The 25,218-nt window shown below is 40.6% G+C and overlaps 1 protein-coding gene across 4 annotated transcripts; it reads left to right on the top strand.

Moving 5' to 3' along the window:
- The first annotated feature begins 5,215 nt into the window (after positions 1-5,215).
- PITX2 (paired like homeodomain 2) lies at positions 5,216-23,220 on the top strand. Of its 4 annotated transcripts, none has more exons than XM_030563751.1 (5): positions 5,216-5,299; positions 8,821-8,876; positions 9,237-9,374; positions 20,076-20,281; positions 22,400-23,220. In XM_030563751.1, the coding sequence occupies exons 2-5, from the start codon at positions 8,831-8,833 to the stop codon at positions 22,961-22,963; spliced, it is 954 nt and encodes a 317-aa protein (XP_030419611.1). In that variant the 5' UTR covers positions 5,216-5,299; positions 8,821-8,830; the 3' UTR covers positions 22,964-23,220. The 4 variants fall into 4 exon arrangements, with proteins under 4 accessions (XP_030419611.1, XP_030419610.1, XP_030419612.1 ...); XM_030563750.1 differs by having other exon boundaries at positions 9,234-9,374; XM_030563752.1 differs by lacking the exon at positions 9,237-9,374.
- Positions 23,221-25,218: the final 1,998 nt, after the last annotated feature.

Here is a 25,218-nt window from a genome sequence, read left to right as displayed (position 1 = left end):
GTCTCTGTTCAAACTGTATATATCTAATTTTGATGATATTCAAACAAAGCTGTCAGTTAAAGTGGCGAGTTTGAAGTTCTGATACAGTGTAACACACAGCTCCCCCTGTTCCCTCTCCCCTCCTCCTCCTCATTTACAGTTTGACATAGAATGTGTTTGTTTGAAATGTTTAAATGTACATTTCCACTCATATATTCTGAAATCCAGAGAGAGAGAGCAGAGCACTAGCAATCTTCAGCGATTCCATTACAGTGAAAGAAAGAAAGAAAGAAAGAAAGAAAGAAAGAAAGAAAGAAAGAAAGAAAGAAAGAAAGAAAGAAAAGCTTTATTTTCACTAGGTTAAAAACATGTTTTCACATTTACTGTCCTTTGCAGAAATTCTGGCTTGTTTTTATTTTATTAGAAGTGTCACAAGATCTAAAAGTGTCATAAGGTTAGTGATATACTCACCAAAGATCAGACTGATCCATAAACAGGCCTACTAGTGGAGAGAAAATTTAATATGAAATTGCGCATGTAGTAATGGGAGCGAGAGACAAAAGAGTTGCTGAATAATTTAAAAAGTTCAGAATAAGCAAACTCTGTTGCTGTCAAAGTGTTTTTTTCCCCCAAGCAGCTGATGTGGTAATTAAGAATTTCGTGAGAGCGTGGTCAGGTCACCTAGTTCCTGAGATCAGAGCCCAATCAGAAATTCTTTCAAGTGTCCTTCTGCGTCGCCAAAGATGACAACAGCAAATCAATAAGTGCTTGAAATGAAAGGGGTTGTTGGCCAGCCCCCGAGGCTACAGATTTTCACACCGCCAGCCTGTTTCTGAACTTCTAGCATTCCTTTGCACTGTCTCTCATAAGAAGAGAGACTTTTTATTCCTATTCTCATGCGAAGGTAAGTGCTCAGTTAGCATATCTATTACATTATGGTCTCCACATGCTTTGCTTTGCTTCCCTGCTCCTGGCTGCAGCTTGGGCTTTCTTTCTAGGAAGGTGAAAGTATAACGCTGTCTCTGCTACTGGCATCCTGGTTAAAGAGCTGCTGCTGTACTTTCTCCAGTGAAAACTACAGATAGCTCGCTCTGGATATTAGAAATACTACAACAAACCGGGCAACGTTTGAACTTCTTCTTCTTTTCTTCTTTTTTCCCCCTAAGAATTAATAGAAAGGGGGTAAGAGCTCAAAGCATAGAAAAATTAATACAGGAATCATTGTGTGAAGCTTAGATGACTTTGTGTTAACAGAGATTGCTCTGCACTGATTCACACTGCCATCCTTACCCCTAATATGCCCTGATTTAACAATCTTTCTATCGACCAACATCCTCAGGACGTTTTAATTAGGTAATTCATTAGTGAGTCAATACAGACATTTATATATTCTTTTAGCTCAAGTGGTTAAGCACTAATTTCGCAATGATTATGAACCACTGGAATATGCAAGGCATAGTCGTTTTAATTTATATGCAAATCAATTGGTCCATTTGAAATGCTTACTTTTTTTAACAATTATTGTGTTGTAGCATCGGGATCAACGGCCTGAATGAACAATTTGGAAACAAGATCTGGACAGGAAAGAAAATTTCGAGCAGCCAACAAATCAATAATGTTTGAGGCTGTTAAACACAGCTAGCCATTGGTATTTACATACTCTCTTGTTGTCAGATAGGGAGCGGGCGTGGGGGGGGGGGGACGCTGGGAGGAGGCGGTTGCTTGCGAGGGTTGAGATCATAATCCAAGAGAGAAGAAAGTAGATGGTGGTGAAGAGCCCTATCACCACACTTTCTAAAATAATAATCCTGTGCCTCTCTCATTGGTGGGGATTGGCGCAGGGCACAGAACGTTTGCCTTGGGTATTCCTCGCTATTTGGTCATGGGTTGGGTTGGGTTGGTTTTCCCTGGCCGTGGGAGAAGCGCTATCAGTTTGACAGTACCAAAGCAACTTCATTCCAGTTTTGGTTTGTCCAACAGCTGATTTCAAGAAGTAAAATACTACCACTAGGAGCCCTTGAATACTTTTTAACCAACATGCCCTCACCCCTCGCTGTGCCAGGTGACTGGAAATGGATCCTATTAATAATAATGTATTAAAACTGCTTTTTCTGCATGTTGGAAGATGAGTAAATTTAGGCGTTTTTCAAATCATTGCAAAGGGAAAATGTGTGTCTGTGGGACTGTTGTGCGGTTAAAGGCGGTGCCGGTCCGGAATTATGGAGTAATCCGAGCCAAAAGGTGTTTATGTAAAACTGTGCCAGTCTTGAAATGCAGAATTAGGTTCATGTCAGACTCCTGCTACAAAACTGCAGTAGCCCAGGTATTCAAAATTGGTCCCGCGGATGGTGAAATGTTGCTCATAGCTACCGTTCGTCCGATTGTTTCTTTAAGTTGTTGACATTGTCTGGAGCAAATTGGAATACAAATACAATCACCACGGCCTTTCCCTAATCTAGAATTCTAATATTACATTTACTGCCTTGGCAGAAAGGAAAAAAATGGAAATGCATGTATTAAGTCAGCTCCACAGTTTCCAGACACCCTGGAACCCCTATTCCATAGCAGCATGTCTAATGTATTCCCTGGTGATTCTGGGCATTAATTAGTTGTTTAATAGGAGTATGACTAAAAATGTAAAAGAAGGATTAGGAGCGTGAAACGTATGTCCAGCTCCTTCCACACACTCGAGGAGGGAATGAAAATCACCCTGTATCTTATGTTTCTCTAGGAGCCATTTGCATTTCCCACCAGCTGCTCACTTCAGCTGTACCGATTCTGGGCCAGTATAAGTGCCCAGCTCAACTCCTGATCCGGCTGCAGCCCCGACATGGGGGTAGCAACAGCACAGGGCCAGGCGAGAGCCCAGACAGAAACGGGACAGCTTCAGCAAGCGGCTGCTGCTTTAAAACCTCTGAACCAGGAAAGTGGGGGGACTTGCGCAGCACAGCTGTGTATGTCTCTCTGTACAGAGTTCTCTCGCGCATTCTTCGGAGGCTTCAAAGCAAACCCAGTCACAACACTGGGTATTTATTTACCTTCGTTATTATATCCAGTACCCATATGAATTAAGGCACACAAATACGCACTTATTTCACCGAAAAAATACGACTGAAGGTTGTGAGGACCGATCCGAATCTTTTTCATCGACTGCACAATTTTAGATGAACGCTGGTGGATTTTCCTCTCTTCTGTTTCTTCTTCAGATTGGTTGAGAAACTTGTATTAACTTAGCATACCAGTCCCAAGGACGGAAATCCAGAGTGCCAAGAACAGATTTTTTTTTAAAAAACTCATACACATGCATTTTGATTTCTTTCAAGTAAATCAATTTGTTTGCGGCGTGTTTAAATGGACAACACTTAGCGTTTAAATAGATTTTCTACTCGCGTCATAAATTCTTGATGTTAGAATGCAGTTCAGTTTCTTTAGTAGCTAAAGAGGATAACTCTTTCCATAAAATTACTATGTCAGCTCTTGCCATTTTCAGAGTAATTTGCTTTCATCCTCAAAAATTACTGCCACATTTACTACTAACTAAAACTAATTCAAAACATGAAATACTTCAAGAAAATTCACACAAACGTATTATATGAATCGTCAGCAGTAATGAAAACAAATATATCTATTTTTCAAGTAGTGCAGCTATATACGGGAAGTCACTAAAAATATTCGGCAGGAGCGTAAATCATTTGTCTGGTTTAACTATATGCTTTCCGCGTCATGCCTTTTAAAAAAATACAGAGAATTTAATAAAATCGAATTTCAGTGGATGGTGATACAAACTCAACTGAATGTTTTGGATATTAGATTGTTTCCTTAAACGATGTATTACGAATATCAAACGTTAGACGGAGAATTCAAATAACTTCAGTTGTTTGTCATAAATATATATATGTACGTGTGGGTGCAAAAAACCTAGGGATTTAAAAACTATCGCACACGATGTTTGTTTGTAATCACCTTTCACACCCAATAGTAAATTTGTCCGATTTGTATAGCACTTTACTAGCCAGCCTATATAAATAAATCGCGATAAAGTTTACAAATACCTATGTTCTTTCCTAATGACAAACAAAACATTACATTTAAATGGTCAGGCAGTTGTTCCTACCCTCTATCTATAGCTTCCTACAGTAGCATACATTTTCAGAAGCAAATGTAAATATCTAGATAAGCACAATATTGCGGGGGTAATATGGTTCTTGCAGAACCCTTAACCTCGTCATTTTAAAAAATGAGTTATCAGCGACCCTGTGTGAACTTGTTGGGTGCATCTACAGCAGAGGAAATTCTAGACTTAAATGAGCTTCTGAGTCTTGTACATCCCAATCCCTTCATTAAAACTGACCAGTGCCTCCCCTTCCCAACTGCACACTGGGATCCGCAATGTGTTTTCAGTCTGGTCCGAGTTGACTTTGAACTAGTGGAACAGTCCTGAGCGGGAGTAAAATGACCTGGCCCTTTGCACAGACTTCAGCAGCGCTGCCTTTCCCATCCCACCTCTCTCTCTGGAGCAAGCACACACAGACCACACTCTCTCTCACCTCGGTTTTCTTCTTTAGCTCTAACTATTCTTATTCCTTGGCTTGTTTCTTCTCCTCCTATCCTGTTTTTCTTTTCTTTTTCCCACTTCCCCAAACACACACACGCACACTTTTTTTCTCAGAATTTCTATTACTCTTCATCCTTCCCTGACTCATCATTCCGATTTTCGCGCGTGTGTCTGACATACAAAGGCTAAAATAGCAGAGAGGTAATGTAGATCCTACTCTTCATTGCCCTGCCTTCACTCCGGTTTCTCGTGCGGTGCCTGTCTCTATTCCCCAGCCTGACTCTATTTTATTATCTCCCGTCTTCCTGGTTCTCTTGTCTGTGTGTCCCTCTGCCTGGCTCTTTCTTTGCAGCTCGTATCCCACCCGCTTCCCCGCGCAGCTCCCCTCGGCGTATCGCTGTCTCTGCCTCCCCTTCCCCAGCTCCATTGCCCCCTGCGCTCCCCCTCGGCTCCGCGCCTCGGTGCAGTGAGTTTGGTGGAATCTCTGCTGACGTCACGTCGCTCCCAGTGCAGAGAGGGGGCGAAAGCGAGGGAGCCGGAGAGTGAAAGAAAGAGCGAGTCAGACACTGGAAGATCTCCGATCCCACAGCGAATACACTCGTGGCCCGTCCCCCCCCCCCCCCCGGAACCCTGCGCTCTCGTTTGGATCCTTTATTACTTCTGCCCCCGCGCCGCTGGCGCTGCAGTCAAGCCAGCCCCCAGGATTTGCTCAGTCTCGAGGAGGAGAAGAAAGAATAACGAGGTGGAAAGCTCAACTAGTAGCCGGTAAGTGGAGGCCCATCCTTCCCTGGGATGTGAGATAATGCGAGTCCGAGAATTGGTTCCACTGCGCGGGGATCCTTCCGATCGGTGATTTGTGTGACTCTGATGTCTCTTTTCGCGAGCTAGGGCAGTTCGGACAGACGTGAGTCGAGCCGTTCTGGGGACTTTGCGCTGTTTTTCACTCATGGCAATAATGATCGATGGGGGCAGTTCAAAGGCAATAGAGAAGATCGTGAGTTGTCTCGGAAAACGGTGCAGCTACCTGAACCCTCCTCTACCTACTTCACGTTAATACATCTGGAGGGATTGGCGTTCAAGAGATAAAAGGAGTCAAGTCACTGAGCGTGGGGTTTTTTTTAAAGGCATCTAATGTTTTGCCTAGGAAAAAAAATCCATCTATTAAATGAGGCCTTGAGAATACTACCTGCAAGCCAGGCCCTTTTGCCGAAGAGAGTTTAATTATTTAGATCAGTTCAGATTGGTCACAATTTTAAAATTGTGTCTTTCTAATAATGCTTTTAAATTAGTGCGTTTTGTTAATTTATGTTACTATTAGTTAGATTGCTAATTGTACGTTGTTTGTGGAGGGAAAATATTGTCTCGATTGCATTCCTCGCAGTGCTTTTTTCCTTCTCCCCCTCCAAAATAAAATGAAAATGTTGTGGATCGCTTCCTCTCTTAACTATGCGTACCTTAATTTCTTTCCTAAACGCAGCATTCCAGAACATTATTTTTAAAATTAAGTACATCAGTTACTGTAAGGAAACTTAAATCAAGTTAGGGAAAGAAGTCACCTAAAGCTTGAAGAGTTTTACCTAGTTTCAGACAATTGCATATCTGGGAAGTAAACGAGGAGCACAAAGGAATTGCATTTGCTTTACATGAGAAAGTGGAATGTGTGTGCCGATAAATGAATAGCCTTGCATATAACCTTCAAGAAATATTAATACAATAGAAATAATCTAAATCATTATCCTGTGTTTACTAGATTGTAAATAGCAAGGCATGTTTGTATTTCCAGTACAAGAAGACATCCTTTATTTAGTCAAGTAACCCTTACTCACGAGAGCAGTCACTACGGATTACTCAAGTGAATAAAGATTACAGGATTAGGCTTTAAATTAAGCACCGATTTCGTTTATGAACCACCTACAATAACATCTACCATATTGCAAAAACTGCTTACTCCAAATTATGACCGGTGGTTCTTTGATATTAAAATGTTTTGCATATGATTTGCAAGATATTTGCCAGGGCCTCAGATTAATTTGTTTCTAAAATAACACCAATGTGTAAAACTCACCTGATATTGCTTATTATTAATCCAGGTCAGCTATAATTTAAGTGCTGGGAGCAGATTGTTAATTAACTGAATTTCCCCAGCAATCCGAGAAAAAGAAAATAGTGCAACAGTCTATGAGTTTGCTATTTGTTTTCATTTATAAAAATAATTAAATAGTTGAAAGTGACAAAGTGGATAGGAGAAAATAAAATAAAAACCAAAGGGGAGAGCAGAGCCACTGCTAAATGATTCAGCATTGCCATTTCTGTAGTCAACGGAAAATTGCCTCTTCTTTTATGCCCATGCCCCTGTTGAGATTTCTTATAAAAATTAAAAGAGAGAAAATTAAAATCAGCGGTGTAATTGGGATTTGAGCGGCTGAAGCCAAGAGTGTAATAATCCTGTCTAACAAAATATATTCATCCCAGGACAGCAGCATTTGAGGGGAGAGAAAAACTTCCCATTCGAAAAAAAAAAAAGTTGCGCATCTCAATTTGTTAGATAAATTAGCCATCAAGGAAAACGAAGAGGCAAGGCAACTGAATTTGTCATGCAAGGCTTGTCTTGACAGAGCCGGTTTAAGGACCATCAGAGAGGAATTAAGGTCTTCTTAATTGCCTTCCCCAAAAATTTAGCCACAGTTCATGTACTAGGCCCAGCTATCGGAAGGAGCATGTAATGCAGATCAGAGTTCTTCCTAAATCCGTCTTTGGCTTTGAATATCAATTCCTGCATCATAATAAGAAATGTCAGAAATGTCCTCAGAAACATGCCTTGACCACTGGTTTTTATTTTTGATTTTTTAAGTCTCATTTCCTTGGATAAAATCCGTGTTATTTACAGAGCTGCAAACTGCGTTGGAAAATGTGAACGTTGGTTGGTTCAGCCATACTCATGTACATTATTAATTATTATTTTGTTATTTTATTATTATTTATTTAATCAAAAATGTTTGTAAACGCCAGTCTGCGGCATTTTAGGCACTAGCTAATAATACACCCAGTTCAGACAATAAAAAATGAAGAAGAAGAAGGAACGAAAGAAAAGATTACCGAAATGATGATGACATGCAAATTTCCCCAGAAATTATCATAAGTAAACATTTGAAGCCTGGACTAATAAAATCCCATCTGTGTTACTTCATATCGAGTTAGTAGAGAGCTGTGATAATGAATTCTGTAATATCTCACGAACAGACATCTCAATCAGGCATTAATCCTGTGATTTTACTGCGGAGTCACTAAATCTGGAGCAGCCAAACTGCTGCTCTTTGGCACAGGGCTAGCGAAGGCGCACCTCCAGCCGCGACCAGCAAGTGCTCCCAGGCTGAGGATCCTAAACTGTCACAGACCAGGTTCCCACTGCCTGCCCAGCTAGATTAGAAAGAGGACGTTCATGGCTCGCATTGTCGGGTTTCCCCAGGACAGGGAAGCAGCACGTGTAATCAGCGGCGTATACTTAATGAATACAAATGATTTTCTCCCTAGGATACACTTCTGCAATCTGCTTGTGCTTCTATTTTACCTGCTCTTAACTACAACTACTCCATTGGTGCTTGGTTTACTGTTTAAACCTCGCTGAACAGAGAGCAGAGCACAATGGGGTATGAGGGTTTCCTACACCAGAGGGGGCCGTGGTAGCCTTTAGAACTTAATACAGAGAAAGATATAATTAAATGAAATTGAGCCTAGCGCAGGATCGTATTACCCGCTAGTAATTTTACATTATTTTAAAGCAGGTGATTATTTGAAAGTGCGAAGCCCCTTCTGTATTACTTATAGGAAGGCTAAATCTGCCTGCATCAAATGTTACCGTCTAATTTAAACTCAGTTTGTTCGTGATACGTATTCTATCCTCTGAGCCGATTATGAATCAACAAACAACAGAGTTGAAATGTGCTAATGAAAAGTTTGGTTGCAAAGTTTTAAAATAGATAAGTGTCTACAAAAGTCCGTTCGCCATTCACAAATAAATTACGCGACTCTTTAAAGGAACTAAAGGCAGAAATGTCTAATCGCCTTGATCATTGTGATCATAATGATTGCCTTTTAATACCAGTGTGTCCCTTTCTGAGTGAAAAATAAGTGAACTTGATTCTGATTTTTTTTAAATTTATTTTGTAAAAATCTTTACGAAAATATGTTAGCAACATGTTTCACAATGACTACAACACGGCTCCTTTGAGGTTTGATTTTTCATAAGCATTTTTTAAATAAAATCCAATACATTTGATGTTTTACAGATAACGGGTGATGGAGTCCAACTGTCGTAAATTAGTATCGGCTTGCGTTCAATTAGGTAAGGACAATATTTCCGATCGAGTCATATGAAGATATTCTTTATGTAGGCAGAAGAGTGGTTTATTATCCGTGTATTATCCGTATGAGAGAGAGAGAGAGGGAAAGAGAGAGAGAGCGCGCAAAATATGCACGTAGATTTGCATAATCACATATTACATTTACAAATATTGATGTGCAGATTGATCAAATATTATTTTCTCTCTATGCAGAGAGCTGATACTTTAATAGTCAACAAAACTGAAGATAAATATTTTCTGGACTTTTTGTACTGCAGTTCACAGTGATGGTGCTTTGGCAGAGTTCTACATTTGACAATCTCTCCTCTCTGTCTCTCTCCCTCTCGTCCTCTCTCCAGTAGGGGTGCAGCCCTCTACAGTTGAATGTCTTTTCTCCAAAGACTCTGATATTAAAAAGGGGGAATTCAATGACTCTCCAGAGGGCAGGAAAGAGGCAACCAGCAGCAAGCTTTTCGGGAGGCAGCATCCCAGCGCCAACGGTAAGCGATAGCCCCCCCCCCCAGGCCGCCTCCTGTCAGTCCCACTCACCTTCCTATCACTCACCCTATCACTCGTGAGTGAGAAAAGGGGGAGAGAGACTCAAATAGGTTGGATGCTTAATTGTTCCCTCTTTGTTTATTCCTTTTTTTTAACTAAAAGCCAAAGTGTTTGTCTGAGGTGTGCAGTGATTTGTCCTGGTTGGAGTCTAGTGAAAAGTGTGGTGATTGTTATTTGGATAGGGGACATGCAGAGGAAGTTTCCCAGACGCCTTTCACATCCTCCACCTTCTCTCTCTCTCTCGAGCTCTTGTTTGGGAAGGTAGGCCGGTCCTGAGCTAAAACGTGGTCCAACAGCGACCTCTGCTGCTGCACATCTGCGCCACTGCACCGAGAAGTAACAAACGGGGGGAACTGGACAATGCTGCCCACTTGCCAAGAAGTTAAGTGGGTCCAGGTTTTTTGCTATGGGGAGTGCACTTCAATTAATAATGGATATTCTTCGCGAGGTATTTTTCCCCGTGCAAAGAGCAGAGTGCACGTTGTGAAAAACAACTTTCAGGGGCCAGCTCGTGCCCAATTTTTTTTTATTTATTTATTTTTTTTTTTTTGTGGTGTGCTAAGGCAACACTTCCCAGGGAGTTCGAAAGGGGGAAGGGAGAGGAGTTGCCTGAGTAAGGAGTGCAGGCAGGAGCTGTCGAGCGGAGTGTCGGGATGGATCCGCCTCCTTTTGATGCGACCCTTTCATACTCTTTCATTGCACATTTTTACTGTGCTTTAAAATGTTCTCTTTGTGTACCTAATCGGAAGTGTTTGCGTCAGCATCTTTTAAAATTAAAGTTCCCAATAAAAATTGATGCTAAAAGTTCAAAATAAGAACCATTTTTGGTAACTATCTTCCACCGTAGGAGGATCTCTCCACCCCCTTTTGATTCAAGTTTTAGTGGCTCTAATATGTGACTACAAAATATAATAAAGAAAAATATCAATGGAAACATATTACATAGAAGAAAACAAGCTCGCTATTTCAAGTTCCTATTTAATCCAAGAGAAGCATTATTTTGTTTAAATAAAATACTGTATATTGAAGTGAATAAATAGTACAGGAAACTGGACTGAACTAGTAATGTAAGTATTCCTGGTCTTGTGGTTAAACACTTACTTGTAAGAATATAGTAGTCACCCTATTTGGCTAAATAGCTTAATATTTCTCAACCAACATTCAGTGATTTGCAATTGTTCGTTTCCCCATCCCCCGTTTGGAAATTCTAATCATTGTTTGAGAGCTCCTTATAAAAATAAATGATTAGACCAGAGGATAGTTAAACATCAAGATTAGAGACAATTCCAAATCCTAAAGTATTATGACCCAATAATTTGTCATCTCGAAAAAATACATGATATTAAATTGTGCAAAAATAAGGTTTATCAGAGTATTGGGCTTTTTGATCCACACGTAATAGCTGTTAAGTAATGTGGAGAGGAAGGATGACATTGGTTTATATATGGTTTGAGAATAACAAAGGCCTTTTTACCCTTCACCTTTTTTTTTCTCCATGAACAGGTGGTCTTAATCAAAGACTATAGCACGAGCTAATGGGAAAGTGGGGACCTTTCTGCTATAATAAATTTATGAGTCCTTACAAGCCAGTTTTATTCTTCTAAGTATTTATAAAAATAATATCCACATATGCGCTATGACATGGTAGCTTTTACTTCCCTTGCTGAGAAACAAATGGTTATTTTCTTAACCATTAATTATGAGTCGAGATTATTGTATTACATGTAAAATTTCCTGCCTAGTGCAATATCGAAAGTCTATTTTTTACCCTTCAGACTGAAGGGGAAATTGCTATCCAAACATATTTAATACCATTAATTAAAATATGTGTTGAACTAATGCTGAAAACCTTGAGTTTGTTGGCAATTTTTTGGAATTTTTAAATGGTAATATTTCGTGGAATTTGTTCTACATAGAGCTATGTATAAGTACAGACCGTTATATTAATACCTACTGAATAATTATAACTCCCGAAATGACCTCAGATGTTAGGATGATTTGTTTGAAAGTAATATAAACAGTATATTTCTTTATTTAGCTTAATTATTTTATTTTCGTTTTCTGTTTTAAATCTTTTATTCCGCCTTGTTTTTGTATCGCCTGGTTAGAAGGAAATGCAGCGACTTTATCTTTTATGTCATTTACTTCTAACAAATCTTTACCCTTCTGTCAAGGCTTTTAAGTTGCTGTATTAGGAAGTCAGGTATCAGAAACACGAAACAATTATTCTTTAGGAGCATATCCTGCCATAGTTTCTTTTGTACAATTACTGTTGAAGTCACTATGACTTTGGAGAAAAAAAGATATGTAAGAGGAGGAAATCATAGTAAGAGAGCCTACAAAATAGAAATGATTGCTGAGTTTCTGCAAGTGCTGAACATTTCCATAGCTCAGCAGAAAATAAAGGCTTTATTAGAATAAAGGGAATGTACATAGTCATATTAATATCTATATGAAAATATTCTTACTACAAATAATTTCAAATGCAAAAATTCTAATCTGGTATTTAGCCATAATATGGAATATAGGAAAAGTATTTCTTAGTGACAAACCACATAAAACTACTAGAACGATGTAGTGCGGGGTGGGGGGTGGGGTTAGAAGGGGCGCACACAGCCACAAACATTACATTTTATAAGTACTGTTTATTATTATTTTATTTTAATTTCTGTGTGGTGCCCTGGCCTTTTTGATAGGGCATACTGAGTATATGCAATTATTATTTATCTTTTTGTAAATTCCACTTTAGAAATCATGTTAAGAAATTAATAACCCAGTCACTGAATAGCAGGTTCATAATATATAATGTTGAAATAACATATTGCGTTATTCCATTGCTTTCAACATCGCAAATTGATTATTTAAACTTATTTAACTTATTATTTGCGGCTGAATATTCAATAATTTAACCTCACTTTTAGAAACTCTCCCGCTCATTCATCTTTATGCACATATTCCCCTGAAAAGTTAGGTACACCACTGTTTAAAGAAATATTATCACATTTTTACAGACGTTAAAAGCTAACTATGCAAGCTTGGTAGCCCTCTGTCGCCCCTCCATTCATAGTCTAGTTTCTTATAAGAACCCAGTATCAACAATTATCCTAATGTAGGTGTGGATGGCTAATAGATGGATGGATGGATATTCAACCGGATCCCAGCCTAACTGAAAATCTCTGTTTCCTATTAGTTCAGCGAGATACAAATGTCAGGGGCACTGCCAGTGCAGATATTGTGGAAAAGCCACATGAGACCACCAAAATGTCACCGTAGCTAAGTGTGCATGCCAGGAAGTACAGTGGGCTGCTTGAACAGTGGTGTCAGTACCAAAATGTAATTTAGGATGGCAACCGTGTCCAAAAACGGGTAGAGAAACCATTGGCATTTGGCTTTCTAACAACAGCCTGGCCAGTTAGAGGGAATCCGAGAAAATAACCTTCAGAAGAAGGAAAGAGGGAATCCTGAAAAAGATCAGAGAAAAGCATCTGGCCTGGGAAAGAAAGAGTCCTAAAACAGCAAAGGGAGGCCTAGGACTAAGAGAGAGACTGGGAGCTGACCAGTGAAGGTGGGAGCCTTTGAAGGAAGAGAAATGAGGTTTCCAGTTCCTAAATCAGCAACACACTCTGGTCATATGCTACATTTCAGTGTCTCCGCAATTGACTGGGACTGTCTCTCTCTCCAGGAGCAATGGGATTATAGCAGCTCCTACCCCAAATTTAAGTTTCCCTTCAAATATTCTCTGCAAAATGAGAATTAAAAGTTACTTATTGTTCCTTTGATTTTTTTTTCGTCGTCGTCTGACAATAATAGATGCAGCAGTTGTTAGCCTGACCCCAGGGAAAACTAAATGTATAACGAAAGCTTATTCGTGAGGAGGAATATACTAATGGAACAATCTGATGTCTTCTTAATCCTATGTAAAAAGCTTTGTCGTCTTCCTAATATTGACTGAATGGGTAATTAATGGCTCTTCATCTAGGAGAATACCCAGTAATCCAAGATAGGCGAAAGACAACAAGCCAAAGGTAAAAGACAACAGGACTAGCTGGAGACTCTACATGAGAACTAATTTATCCATTTAGGAGAGTATTACGTTTAGAAACAATGATCTTATAGTAGATGAAGGCAAAAGTGGGAAAATAAATACCTGCAGTATGTCTTGTAAACACAGCAGTATCCAGCTAAGCAGGTCAGCTGAGCTCCTGTTTCAAGATTTCGCTCTCTCTTTCCCTCTCTCTTTCTCTCATTCAGAGATCAGTTTAAATCTGTGCAGAATTTGTAGCGCCCCTCTCTTCCCCGCCTAACGGTTACAAATGATCAGGAAACATAAGATTTACCATAATGGATCAAACCACTGATCTGATATCTACTCCGATATCCGGTCCTGACAGTGGCCAGCACTGGCTCTTTCAGTGGAAAGCGCCAGGAACCCCGCAGAATGAAAGCTGCCCATAATCAAAGGTGCTGGGTTTTTGTTTCATTTCTTTGTTTGTTTCCCCCCTTCCGAAATCCCCATTGCACAGAAGCTGTGAGGATCTGGAATCTAAAGAGAACCAAAGGTTCTACCAGAATTAAAAAATAAAACAACTTCTGACGTTTTAATTTAAACCTTTAGCAGTATTGTATTACTTGGATTCCTACAATTAGGTTCAGAGGAGTTGCTTTTGTCAGCTGACAAAATATTATTTCACTAGGGAAATAAAAACTTCATCTCAAATTAAAGGTGAGTATTTTTGGATTTATCTGATTTATGGTCACCATGACAACTAATGCCGAATGTTAGCTACCCTCATGGCTGGGGCGTGGGGAGGACAGGGGGCGAAGCAATGGTAGAGTTTTAATCACGGTGTTATAAATAAGTGACTGTAGTCTTCCCTTCTGACTATACCTGAATATGTCTCTATTCCTACTTCCCCCCACTCCAACCCTCCACTACACACATGTTCAGGTAGGAATGGATCTGAGATAGCCCATTAGGTTCCGGGAGATGCTTCATAACTATATAAAAAAATATTGCCCGTAATTCTTAACACAATCCAGATTTTTACAGGGGACCCATTTGATCTATTATCTAGAACCCAGATCGGAGAAGGAATTAGAGCCAGTTAGAGCCACTAGAGCAAAGGAACCCAAAGGGAGTCCAGGGTTTTGTCAAAAGAATCTTGGCAGAGCTGAGGTTTTTTCTTCCATCAGCGCCTAGTATTCTAACAACCAAAGGATTTTGCAAACTATAAATCGCCTAATCCTTCAACTCAGAATTTCAAATGCGCAACAGTCACTAAAACTGCATGCTGTGCACTATATAGAAAAGCATGGTTTTGCAGTCACTTACATGTGTAATTATTCTTGACATACTAATAGAAACAGGAAAGAGCTGACAATAAAGACCTCAAAGCAGGGTAGAGTAGAGTAGTGTAGTGTAGGGTGGGGTGGGCGCTTGTTCTTTGATTAATTAAGAATTTGGACCAGAATGTGAGGAGGGAGATAGACACTAAAGAGACAGACATACAAAGTTTCCAATTTATAATCTTTTTAAATGCCTATTAAAAAGGAGCATGGTTGGCCACGCATCCTCATATTCTTCCATTGTTAAAGTCCATAGCAGAGTAGCTGTTGAGAACTGACCGTTTCGTTTCCTTCTAAGCTAAAGAACAATCACTAGGATTCTGTTGCAGGGCTTTTCCAAATGGGGTTGAACAGTAAAATCTAACACTAAATAAGACTAAAATGCATAATCGGTTGATTAATACAGTGACAGAACAGCATAACTCTGTGTCAAACCCCCAAAATCCTCCAAACCATTTGTCTGTACGACAGAAAAGGAAACCGAATTCAATCTCTTATCAGGGAACATTAAATCCCATTGCTCACTATGAGTTACACCGTGCATTTGCGCATGTGGAGTCTTGTGTACAAAATTGACCAATGTTAAGCTTTATGACAGAGGCAAAAAATCAAAATGATTTATGACCAAACAAGCTAGAATTCAACAGAGCATCCCATTACAGAGCAAGCCACAAAGTGCATAATAAGTGCTTTGCAGTTTCCAAACCATACATATGTCTTTTAGTTAAATCCCAGGATTCAAGGAAAGGTTTGCATTTCTAAACTAAAAAGCCCCGTCTTCAAAAATATAAATGAAGAATAGCTCTTCCCCCTCAACAAACACACACTTTGCTCATGCTCCACGTATAAAAGTGGAAGCCCTAGATAAAAATAGAAGCCTTGTTATCTTTCTCCTCCAACCCCTCTCCCAGATCGCTTCTGTTCTTTAGCCAGAGAGAGATTTATTCCTTTACAAATTGTGTCAAGGTAATAAGGGTCTTGTGCTTCTCTAATTTCCACCGTTATTTGCAATATAATTTCCACCGTTATTTGCAATCCTGAAATACAGAATTAGAAAATAACAATTGTTATATTAGCCTTGTCCACCCACCCATCTCCCGGACTTCCTTTAAAATATTGCTCCGACAGAACCTACTTTGCTGAAGTTCTGAACCTCCAAATCTAAAGCGCAGGAATGTCCCAATCTTGCGTTTAAAATAGTGACACTAGGAGGCATTGGTTTCGTCCTAATGGAGTCCTTTCATTAACAAGGGCTTCAGGGATTTATTGAGTACAGGACCACAGTAATACAGCAAGGTTAAGAAGAAACTGGAATATGATTAGTAAACAAATTGTGCAGAATGGAGCTGGATTCATATTGACTTAGTCATCTACTGCCGGTGCAAAGGGAGGAAATATTTACTTTGCACATATACTTTATGATCTTGGGGGAATTAGAGGAAATTCAATAAGAAAACGGCTAGAATCATTTAAAACCCCCTATTTAAAAGACTTAAGCAAATTAGAGTCTTATCAGATTAAAATCCACTACAAATGTAAGAGCATTGTCTCCATCGAAACGCTGTGGGGTCTGAGGAAAGAGATTCTTTGCCAAATCTCAGGGATAAAACACGTCATTTAAACACCAGATAATGAGCAGAATGTAAATTAATTTAACCTTCTTTACCAACAGGCTGCTAAAGTAATATGTATGATTTAGCGAGAAGTAAGACTGCAAGAGATAATACTGAGAGAAAGAGCATCAGCTAATAAGAATGACCTGTCAAAAATGAATAAAAGAAAGGGAAGCTTGGAAGTTGTGTTGGCTTAAGAAAGGTCACATCTGTGGGAAACTCCCAGACATCTAGAATTGTGAAGAGTAATTATAAGTATAGGAACAATCTCAGTAAATTGCACATACATCTTCAGTGTCTGGACTAGGTCGTGCCATTAGGCGGAACTCTTCTAATCAATGGGGTGCTACTTAAAACCCCTTGGCACTGCTATGGGCCACTCCCGAGCCTACTGCAAATATTTGGAATACGGTGTTTTCTTGCAAATAGATTGAAAGGAGACAAACGGATAGGTTCAAATATATTTGCCTTTTGCTTTATCTGCCGGACAAGCCCATCTTCTGATTGAAGAATCTTCCAGTCATGTGGCCAACATGGAAGGACACACAATCTCCACGCTGTGCGATTTCCTGAAGAACTCCCCATGTTTCTACTATCTCACACCAACAAATACTGCAGTAATATAGCAGGACACGGAAACAAAATCAGAATGTAGGAGGGAGATTAGCTCTTGGTTGGTGCTCTGAGACGCAGCCTATGGCAGGGTTTTGTACTGCCGCCCATCACCGTAATATCTCGGCGTTAGCGGTGTCTGATTCATCGTAGTCACATTGTTGCTCTAGATTTCTCCGTTCTCTTTCCTTTGGATAATTTTGGTTTGACTTGGTAATTTGTTCAAGAATACAGGAAAGAAAATGGTCTCTAAAAATAAAAGGAATTTAGAAAATGTCTCTGTGATCAGTTGTTTGAAATCTCCCTGAAATGGTGGGTGGCTATACATTGCATACAAATAAGATTTTTTTGGTTTTATTTTCTTTGAAATTGTCACAAGAAAATAAATAAGATAGTAAAAGAAAAGTGAGAAATGTCAAGGCTTACAAATATAGTGTAAGGATCATTTAGAGAGAATCTCGTTTATTGCTTTCCAATAAAATTTAAAAGATTGGTATAATTCGAAAACTACCAAATTTTCGGCAAAAAAATCTATTACTTAAAGTAGTATAACGCTGTATAATTTATTATCTATTTGATGTATTAGCTGCCATTTAGACTTGCGTGGTATTTTTAGTGTTGTCGTTTCTATTCAACAAATCTGTAAAACGAGCTGTAGTACTAAACACTTGCTAGGATCATGTGTAAAAGAGTGATTTCTCTTTGACAATCTAGGTTTTGTTTGTTTTTAAATCGGATTTATAAGCTGTTATTTGTCTTGTTCGCAATTACAGAAAAGCTTTTTAAGACTAGGGTAATATCCATTATAGTTTGGGTTGAAATTTTACGATCTGTTCGGTTTTGTTTCTCCTTCTTTCCCTTAGCAGCCTGCTTTTCAGTGTAGAAATGTGTGAAGCCAGCGAAGTATGATGTTTCCCCATATCACTGTGGAACGTTAATAAATGTTATTTCTAAAAATGTGTGGGTATATATAGACATACTCTCCAACACACACATATGCCTTTACCCCCGTTTGGAATCACCTCGTTTAAATACCCAATCTCTTGCAGTTTGGGCACGGCAGGTTTCACAATCCCCTAGTCCCGCAGAGTGAATTACTTAGCCCAGCCCTGCTTCTCTGATAGGTCGCGGTTATTATAGTCGGCCTTCCGCCTAGCTCTTCCTGATTGGTCCGGAGCGACATCATTCCTGCCCTGAGCAGCGGGTCCTGAGCGGGGGAGGAGGGAGGGAAGGGGTCGGGTGACATCACTGCCCGGGGAAGGCCTCCTCTGGTTTTAAGATGTTGGGCAAACAGGGAAGCGGCTGAGCTGATCGGGTCCATTGCTCGCTTGGGTGCTGTGCGTAGATGTGTGCACACGAGAGAGTGGCTGAGCTGTTGAGGGCTGCTGCTGCCTTGGATATAATATCATCTACCTGCCCCTGTCACTCTGACACTTACTGACTGACACTGCCATCGCCTTAGCGTGTCAGGCAGGAGACTTGGTTCCTATGGTTATTCATTATTATTAGGAATATTATTATTATTATTATAGGGTCCAATTTTCCTTTTTTTATCATTTTTTTCTCTTCCTGCTGCCTTCACGCCACCAAGAAAACCCCGTGCGCCTCTGTGTATATTTTCCTTGAGACTTTAGCTAAGGCTGGCTGGACCTGCACATTAGACTTCTTAGGACTCTTTCATTAGAAAGGGTAACAAGCTGCTTCTTGGACGCCGTCCACCGCCGCTGCTTTTCTGTCTCCCACTGGACCAGGGAGCCATACAGGGAGTTGAGCCTGCACCTTCCGCAACGCTGCGCCTTGGAGAGTGGGGTGCAGTGTGTATATATCTATATATACATCGATATATATATACACACACACATACAGACGCACACAGAGAGAGAACTACTTGGCTTTCTTTTGCCGATGAACTTCATGAAAGATCCGTTAAGCCTGGAGCGCCTGGGAGCCGGGAATAAGCTGTGCTCCACTTCACCTTCCTCCTCCTCCTCTTCATCCTCTTGCCACCATCACCAGTCGGCACTGGTCATGGCTTCAGCTGTAGCGGCGGGGCAGTCTCGCTCTTCTCTGGACTCCTCCAAACACCGGCTGGAGGTGCACACCATCTCGGACACCTCCAGCCCCGAGGCCGCAGGTAAGAGAGTCCATTCCGGGTTGCGGCTAAACCCACCCATCCTGCTGCCTCCCCCCGCTTACAAAATCCCCCTGGTAACTTCTGCATCACCCTGTCCCCCGGCTCAGTCTCGCTGCTGATCCCCCCTCCTCCGCAGTCTCTTCTTATATTCTCTTGAGTGAAGGAAGGTGAATTGGAACCGCGCTGAGGTTCCTCGGAGCGTCTCTCCTGGCAGCAGAGCCCGGCTGATTGCCTTCGGTCTGTGTGTTCATTGGGAGCATAGGGAAAACCCTCCCCCCGTATAATGAATTGCTTCTGCAGGGACTCTCCGGCGGGTTTGCATTGGGATTCACTGCGGCTCCCATTTGGCTGCGGATTGCCCCAGCATCCAGCTGCGGAGAAAGGAAGAGAGACCCCTCGGCGCCCTTTAACCAGGGAGTTGTGGGGAAAGAGGGTCCAGAAAGCGAGAGCAAGGGTATTCAACCGGACAATGATTTAGTCAGATCCTCAGTGCACCTTAATGCGCGAGATACAATACGTGTAGGGACTATTATTTACTTGGTATTTGGAAGTGTATTTGAATCAAGGTCTGATAACTATATTGTCTCCATGAAATACTAGGAGCGTTTTTATTATAAATACATATGTACAGAGAAGATAACGCTATGTATCTGGATACAGAACTACGTGCATACAGATAAATATATCTGCATCTTCTATCTGTATTTATATAATCTGTAGATAGAGTCTCTCACTATAACCTATAGAATCGGATATATCGATCTATGCGGCAGAGAGTGTGTATAGGGTGTACATACACACCTAATTATCTTAGCCGTAAATACATAGGTTAAAAAAATTCAATCAAACGAGCCTTCTCTCTGTAGAGAAATAATTGCAACCTTTTCTCGTAGCATTAAGGAGCAGCCTTTTGAACGCTGGGTGCCCTTCTTTTACAGAGAAAGAGAAAAGCCAGCAGAGTAAAAATGAGGATGCCGGGGTTGAAGATCCCTCCAAGAAAAAGAGGCAACGGCGGCAGAGGACTCATTTCACCAGCCAGCAGCTGCAAGAACTAGAGGCCACTTTCCAGAGGAATCGCTACCCGGACATGTCCACCCGAGAAGAGATCGCAGTCTGGACCAACCTCACGGAAGCCAGAGTCAGGGTAGGTACAGACGCCGAAAAACCGATGGTGCCTGGCTGTGGGGGAAGCGTTAAACCGACTGCAGCTGCTTTCGATTTCGGTTTGCGTTCCAAACTTCAGAGCCTTTGCACAAAAGCATCAGGGAGCAAGACATTTATGTCAAGGCGAGACAGATTATGATCTCCCTCCTTGGAATATGGTGCATTGCACGTTTCGCCCTTACTGTGCAATGTGTTCTCTTCCTTTTGATCGAAATGCTAATGAAAACATTAGCCAAGAAAGCAACTTGAAACAGGCTTCAACCTGTGCTGCCTCTAATGAGAAAAAGATACAACGTACACAAGGGCTTTTATTTCCTCATAGGCATTCGGGGCATGCCTTTCCTTGCATTTTCTCTTTCTTTTGGTTTCATAACTACCCAAGCGCTTCCCCCCCCCGCTTCCCGCCTTAGATTTATGGTACTATCACAGTGCTAAAAGTGATCAGGATTATGGGCCAAATCCTGATCCTATGCAATCCCATTACTGTGAGGCCCTCGCTCAACAATAGACCAAAAATGAATCTAGAGATCCTTGCTATTGTCAGATATAACCCATGGTTCATTTGTTGCTCTACTTGTACAAGGATTCTGTAAAAATACAGTAAACAGAAAAACCAGTTTTATTTGTGGAAAAAGTTTATTTAGTCTTAAATGCTTTAGAATTAGATTAGACCTATAAAATAAATGAATAAGGGCCTCTGTTTTCAATTAGGAACTAACTTAATCTACAGAAATTTAGAAGTAAAATATATTTTAATTAAAAATGGGCAAGTTTTAAACGTCAGACTGAACTGAATAGTGGAAATATACAGTGAGTAATTAAGAAGTATAAAAAAGGAGAGGAAAAAATCAGGCTATATGTGTTGTTGGTTAATTCAAGCAGAACGGGACTGCAGACTGTTTGAATCTGTCTGGTTTCATCGTTATTAAAAAGTAATCTCCATTTAGGCTGTTCATTGCTGAAAACAGTCATTTTGCATTCTTTCTCTATCCTTAGTAGACTTCTGGGTAAAATGTCGGATTATAAAATGTTAAGGTAATTTTAGCAGCCACTTCACACTTTATATTTTAATTCATGAGCTGCAATATAACTGATGGATGTTTTGTGAAGATAGCTGGAGAAACATTTGCTGCTTTACGTTGACAATATTTTGTGAATGTGAGTGGGGCATGATATTGGTTTATAGCTGCGTGTAAGCAGTGTCAAGGATTAATTATACAGTTAGAGATTTGTAATGTAAAACATCGTTTGTGTAAACAAAGAGGAGCCAGGGAAGGCCTCTAGTACACAAAATAACTTTGCAGGAGGCTGACTGACAAATCAGACACCAAGATGTGGATTGGAAAGATTTGCAGAAAGGCACACGTTTTAGCCATTGTCTGGAGCGAGGGACCTTAGATCTCATTTAGCACGTTGTTAAAAGGGAAACTTTGCCAAAAAGCAGGAGGACACGTTTGTTTATAAGTGTTTGGGGGTTCTTGAAGATTAGCGCACGGGGAGCTTGCAATTTAAACAAGCTGCTGAGATTTATTAGTATTTTCCCTCTATCTGTAATCGGAAATATAATTTTTCTCCCCTGGCAAAACTCTGCATGTTTTCTACGCGTTTTGCATTCGATTTGCAGTTTTGATGGATTTTTTTTTCCACGTAATGTCTCCCGTTTGTAACATGACAGCGAGCAAATGTTGTAAACGCGGTGTCTTTTGTGGCGGGAATGTGTGTTTCGGAATCACAAAAGAAAAACTAATTTGCAAAATGTGTGCTCTAAAACAAATATTTTATGTGATGATCTGCAGCTACCACAGTCTGAATGTGATAGAACAAAAAATCGCTGAAGCATGCACTGCGGTTCCCGGAGAGTTTCTCTGGCGATTTTGCGAACTTCAGGGAGTTGTAGATTTGAGTAACCATTTTAAATACAAACGTCTGTTAATAGTGAAAAATGCCGTCTCGTTTTATATTGGTCAATTCTCGTCAGAGGAATGCGTGATATCTTTTATGTTACCTACACCGCTAGCAAAAAGCTGTGATTTTAGTTTTTGCATAACTAAACCGCGCCTGACCTTTTTATTTGTTTATTTATTTATTTATTTTAAAGGTTTGGTTCAAGAACCGCAGAGCCAAATGGAGAAAGAGAGAAAGAAACCAGCAGGCTGAGCTTTGCAAAAATGGCTTTGGTCCACAATTTAACGGTCTAATGCAACCCTACGATGATATGTACCCCGGCTATTCTTACAACAACTGGGCAGCTAAAGGCCTGACCTCTGCCTCCCTTTCCACCAAAGGCTTTCCTTTCTTCAACTCTATGAATGTCAACCCTCTGTCTTCTCAGAGCATGTTCTCCCCTCCGAATTCCATCTCCTCCATGAGTATGTCTTCAAGCATGGTGCCCTCTGCAGTCACTGGGGTCCCTGGTTCCAGCCTCAACAGCCTGAATAACTTGAACAACTTGAGCAATCCCTCTCTGAATTCTGCAGTGCCAACGCCAGCCTGTCCTTATGCTCCTCCAACACCTCCTTATGTTTATAGGGACACATGTAACTCTAGCTTGGCTAGTCTGAGACTTAAAGCCAAGCAGCACTCCAGCTTTGGATACGCCAGTGTTCAGAACCCAGCTTCCAACCTGAGCGCATGCCAATACGCTGTGGACAGACCCGTGTGAGATAAAGTATAAAATACTGAATGGGAATCCCTCCCCCTTCCCACAAAGACTGAGAATTATACTAGAAAGTAATGGGCACTATAGAGAAAGAGAAAGAAAGAAAGAAAGGAAAGAAGGAAGAAAGAAGAGAGAGAGAAAATGAAACCACTGAAATAAGATAGTCCCTTTGTTTTCAAAGGACCTCCTGCAGATTCTGACATCTTTCACTAAGAGTATTTCCAACAGTTACAAGAACATATATATATATATATATGGACAAATGTTTGACTGGATATGATATGACATTTTAATGTTACTATAAGCTTGTTATTTTTTAAGTTTAGCATTGTTAACATAAAATAACTGAAAGGATGTATATATATGGAAATGTCAAATTAATTTTATAAAAGCAGTTGTTAGTAATATCACAACAGTGTTTTTAAAGGTTAGGCTTTAAAATAAAGCATGTTACACAGAAGCGATTAGGAATTTTTTGCTTGCGAGCAAGGGAATGTATATACTAAATGCGACACTGTATGTTTCTAACATATTATTATAAAAAACATTGTGTGAATATCAGTTTTAGAATAGTATCTCTGGTGGATGCAATGATATTTCTGAAATTGCAATGTAAAACATGCCCCGTGTATAACATTTCGTACAATATTATTGTTTTACTTTTCAGCAAACATGAAAAATGTGTTTTATTTCATGGGAGTAAAATATACAGCATACAGTTTTGTCTGGAATTTTTTTTATGAACTAACTGCATAGTGGTAACTACTTCACGCTAATTGACTGATAGATGACACTGGATCCCCTTCTTTGGAAACACGGTGCAATAATTTTTACTGTAATACGTATAAATTACAGTTATTTCCCCACAAAAAAATCCTTACACTAAAGTTACATGCTAAATAAACTCTGGCCTTGGAAAGATTGACTTCTGCAGAGTAGACAGGATTCCATTATTCCCAGGAATAGCTCATCAGAAAATGAATTATTTGAGATTGCTGGACTCAAGCATTTCTAACGAAAAACAAAGTTGCTGCATCCCTGTATAGAGTGAATGGCTCAAGCTGTGAAGGAAGCTTTTTATTAAATACTAACAAAATAGTTTGCAAACAAACACCTCCTATTCAAATCCCACAGTCACCTTTTTTCTTAAGCAGAGAGACCTTCCATATAATATTCCATTTCTATTTCCAAATTCCGTTCAGACATTACCAGAAGCAAAGACCACTCCAAATAACCGCTACCTCTGAGAGCCCAAGAGGTTGAGAGGTTAGCCTGAAGTTTCCTGAGCCTTGTACTGCAATATGTAGTTGAGAGAAAAGGTCGTGCTCTCTGTGTTTTGTTTTAAATAATATTGACCCATTAATTCTAAACCTGCTTGTTCGTGAAATTATACAGGATTATAGTTTGCCATCTCCAGGACAATGAAGTAAATCAAGATGAATTACAGTTTGGCCTTCCCATCAGATGACATCTGAACAGGGAATGAATGTGTGCGAATGTTCAGAGCCTTGTGGGGAACAGGGAGGGGGAAGAATGGAGGCTGAGAGGGAACATTTTTTTTATGGAGCTTTTGATTTTAAAAAAAAATCAAGAATTAATTAAACTATCAAACGCTGAACAAACTGCAAAAAAAATCGCCGGCTTGCTATGTAGGGGGGATAAACGGGCTGGATGGGACCTGAGACGGGAGGGTCCTCGAGTGCCTGTCCCTGGAGAAGCTGAACGTGTGTGTGTGTGTGTGTGTAAGAGAGAGAGAGTTTCTTTGCGGCTGGGTGTGTTTTAGCTGCTGTAACTTTACCTATAGGCCGAGCAGACACTGCGCCTTTGTTCTGCACGGAATCGCTGCCACTTAAAAAGAGATCTCAGATAATGCCCCTGCTTTATGATCGGCGCTCGCTGCACATTAACTTCTCTTTCTTTATTTTTGGAGGAGTCGCGGCCAGACCTGCAGGCAGGGATCAAGCGGCGGAGAGAGAGCAAACAAAAAGCCCTTTGGACGACGGGTCACCTTCCCCTTGTATTCCTTGGCGGTGGGTGAGAGGCAGGGGCAGCCAGACGGATTTGTTCAGTCTGCAGCGTCCTGACAGTTCAACGGGCCCGGGGAGGAGTTGGTGCCAGCGGCTGGGGGGGTGGGGAGAAGCCGGGGGAATGGGATTCTGTTAAGAGTGACCCCCACCCCCAAGCAGGATAAGGGCGCTTAGTGTGTCCTGGGCAGTGTTGGGCGGGAGGGAAAGCAGGGCCGCTTCTAGCTGTTTGGC

This window comes from Gopherus evgoodei, chromosome 5, assembly GCF_007399415.2.
Source record: "Gopherus evgoodei ecotype Sinaloan lineage chromosome 5, rGopEvg1_v1.p, whole genome shotgun sequence".
In the NCBI taxonomy this organism is placed as follows: Eukaryota; Metazoa; Chordata; order Testudines; family Testudinidae; genus Gopherus; species Gopherus evgoodei.
The sequence above is the reverse complement of the archived record's forward strand: the minus strand, read 5'-3'. Positions and strand labels throughout refer to the sequence as shown.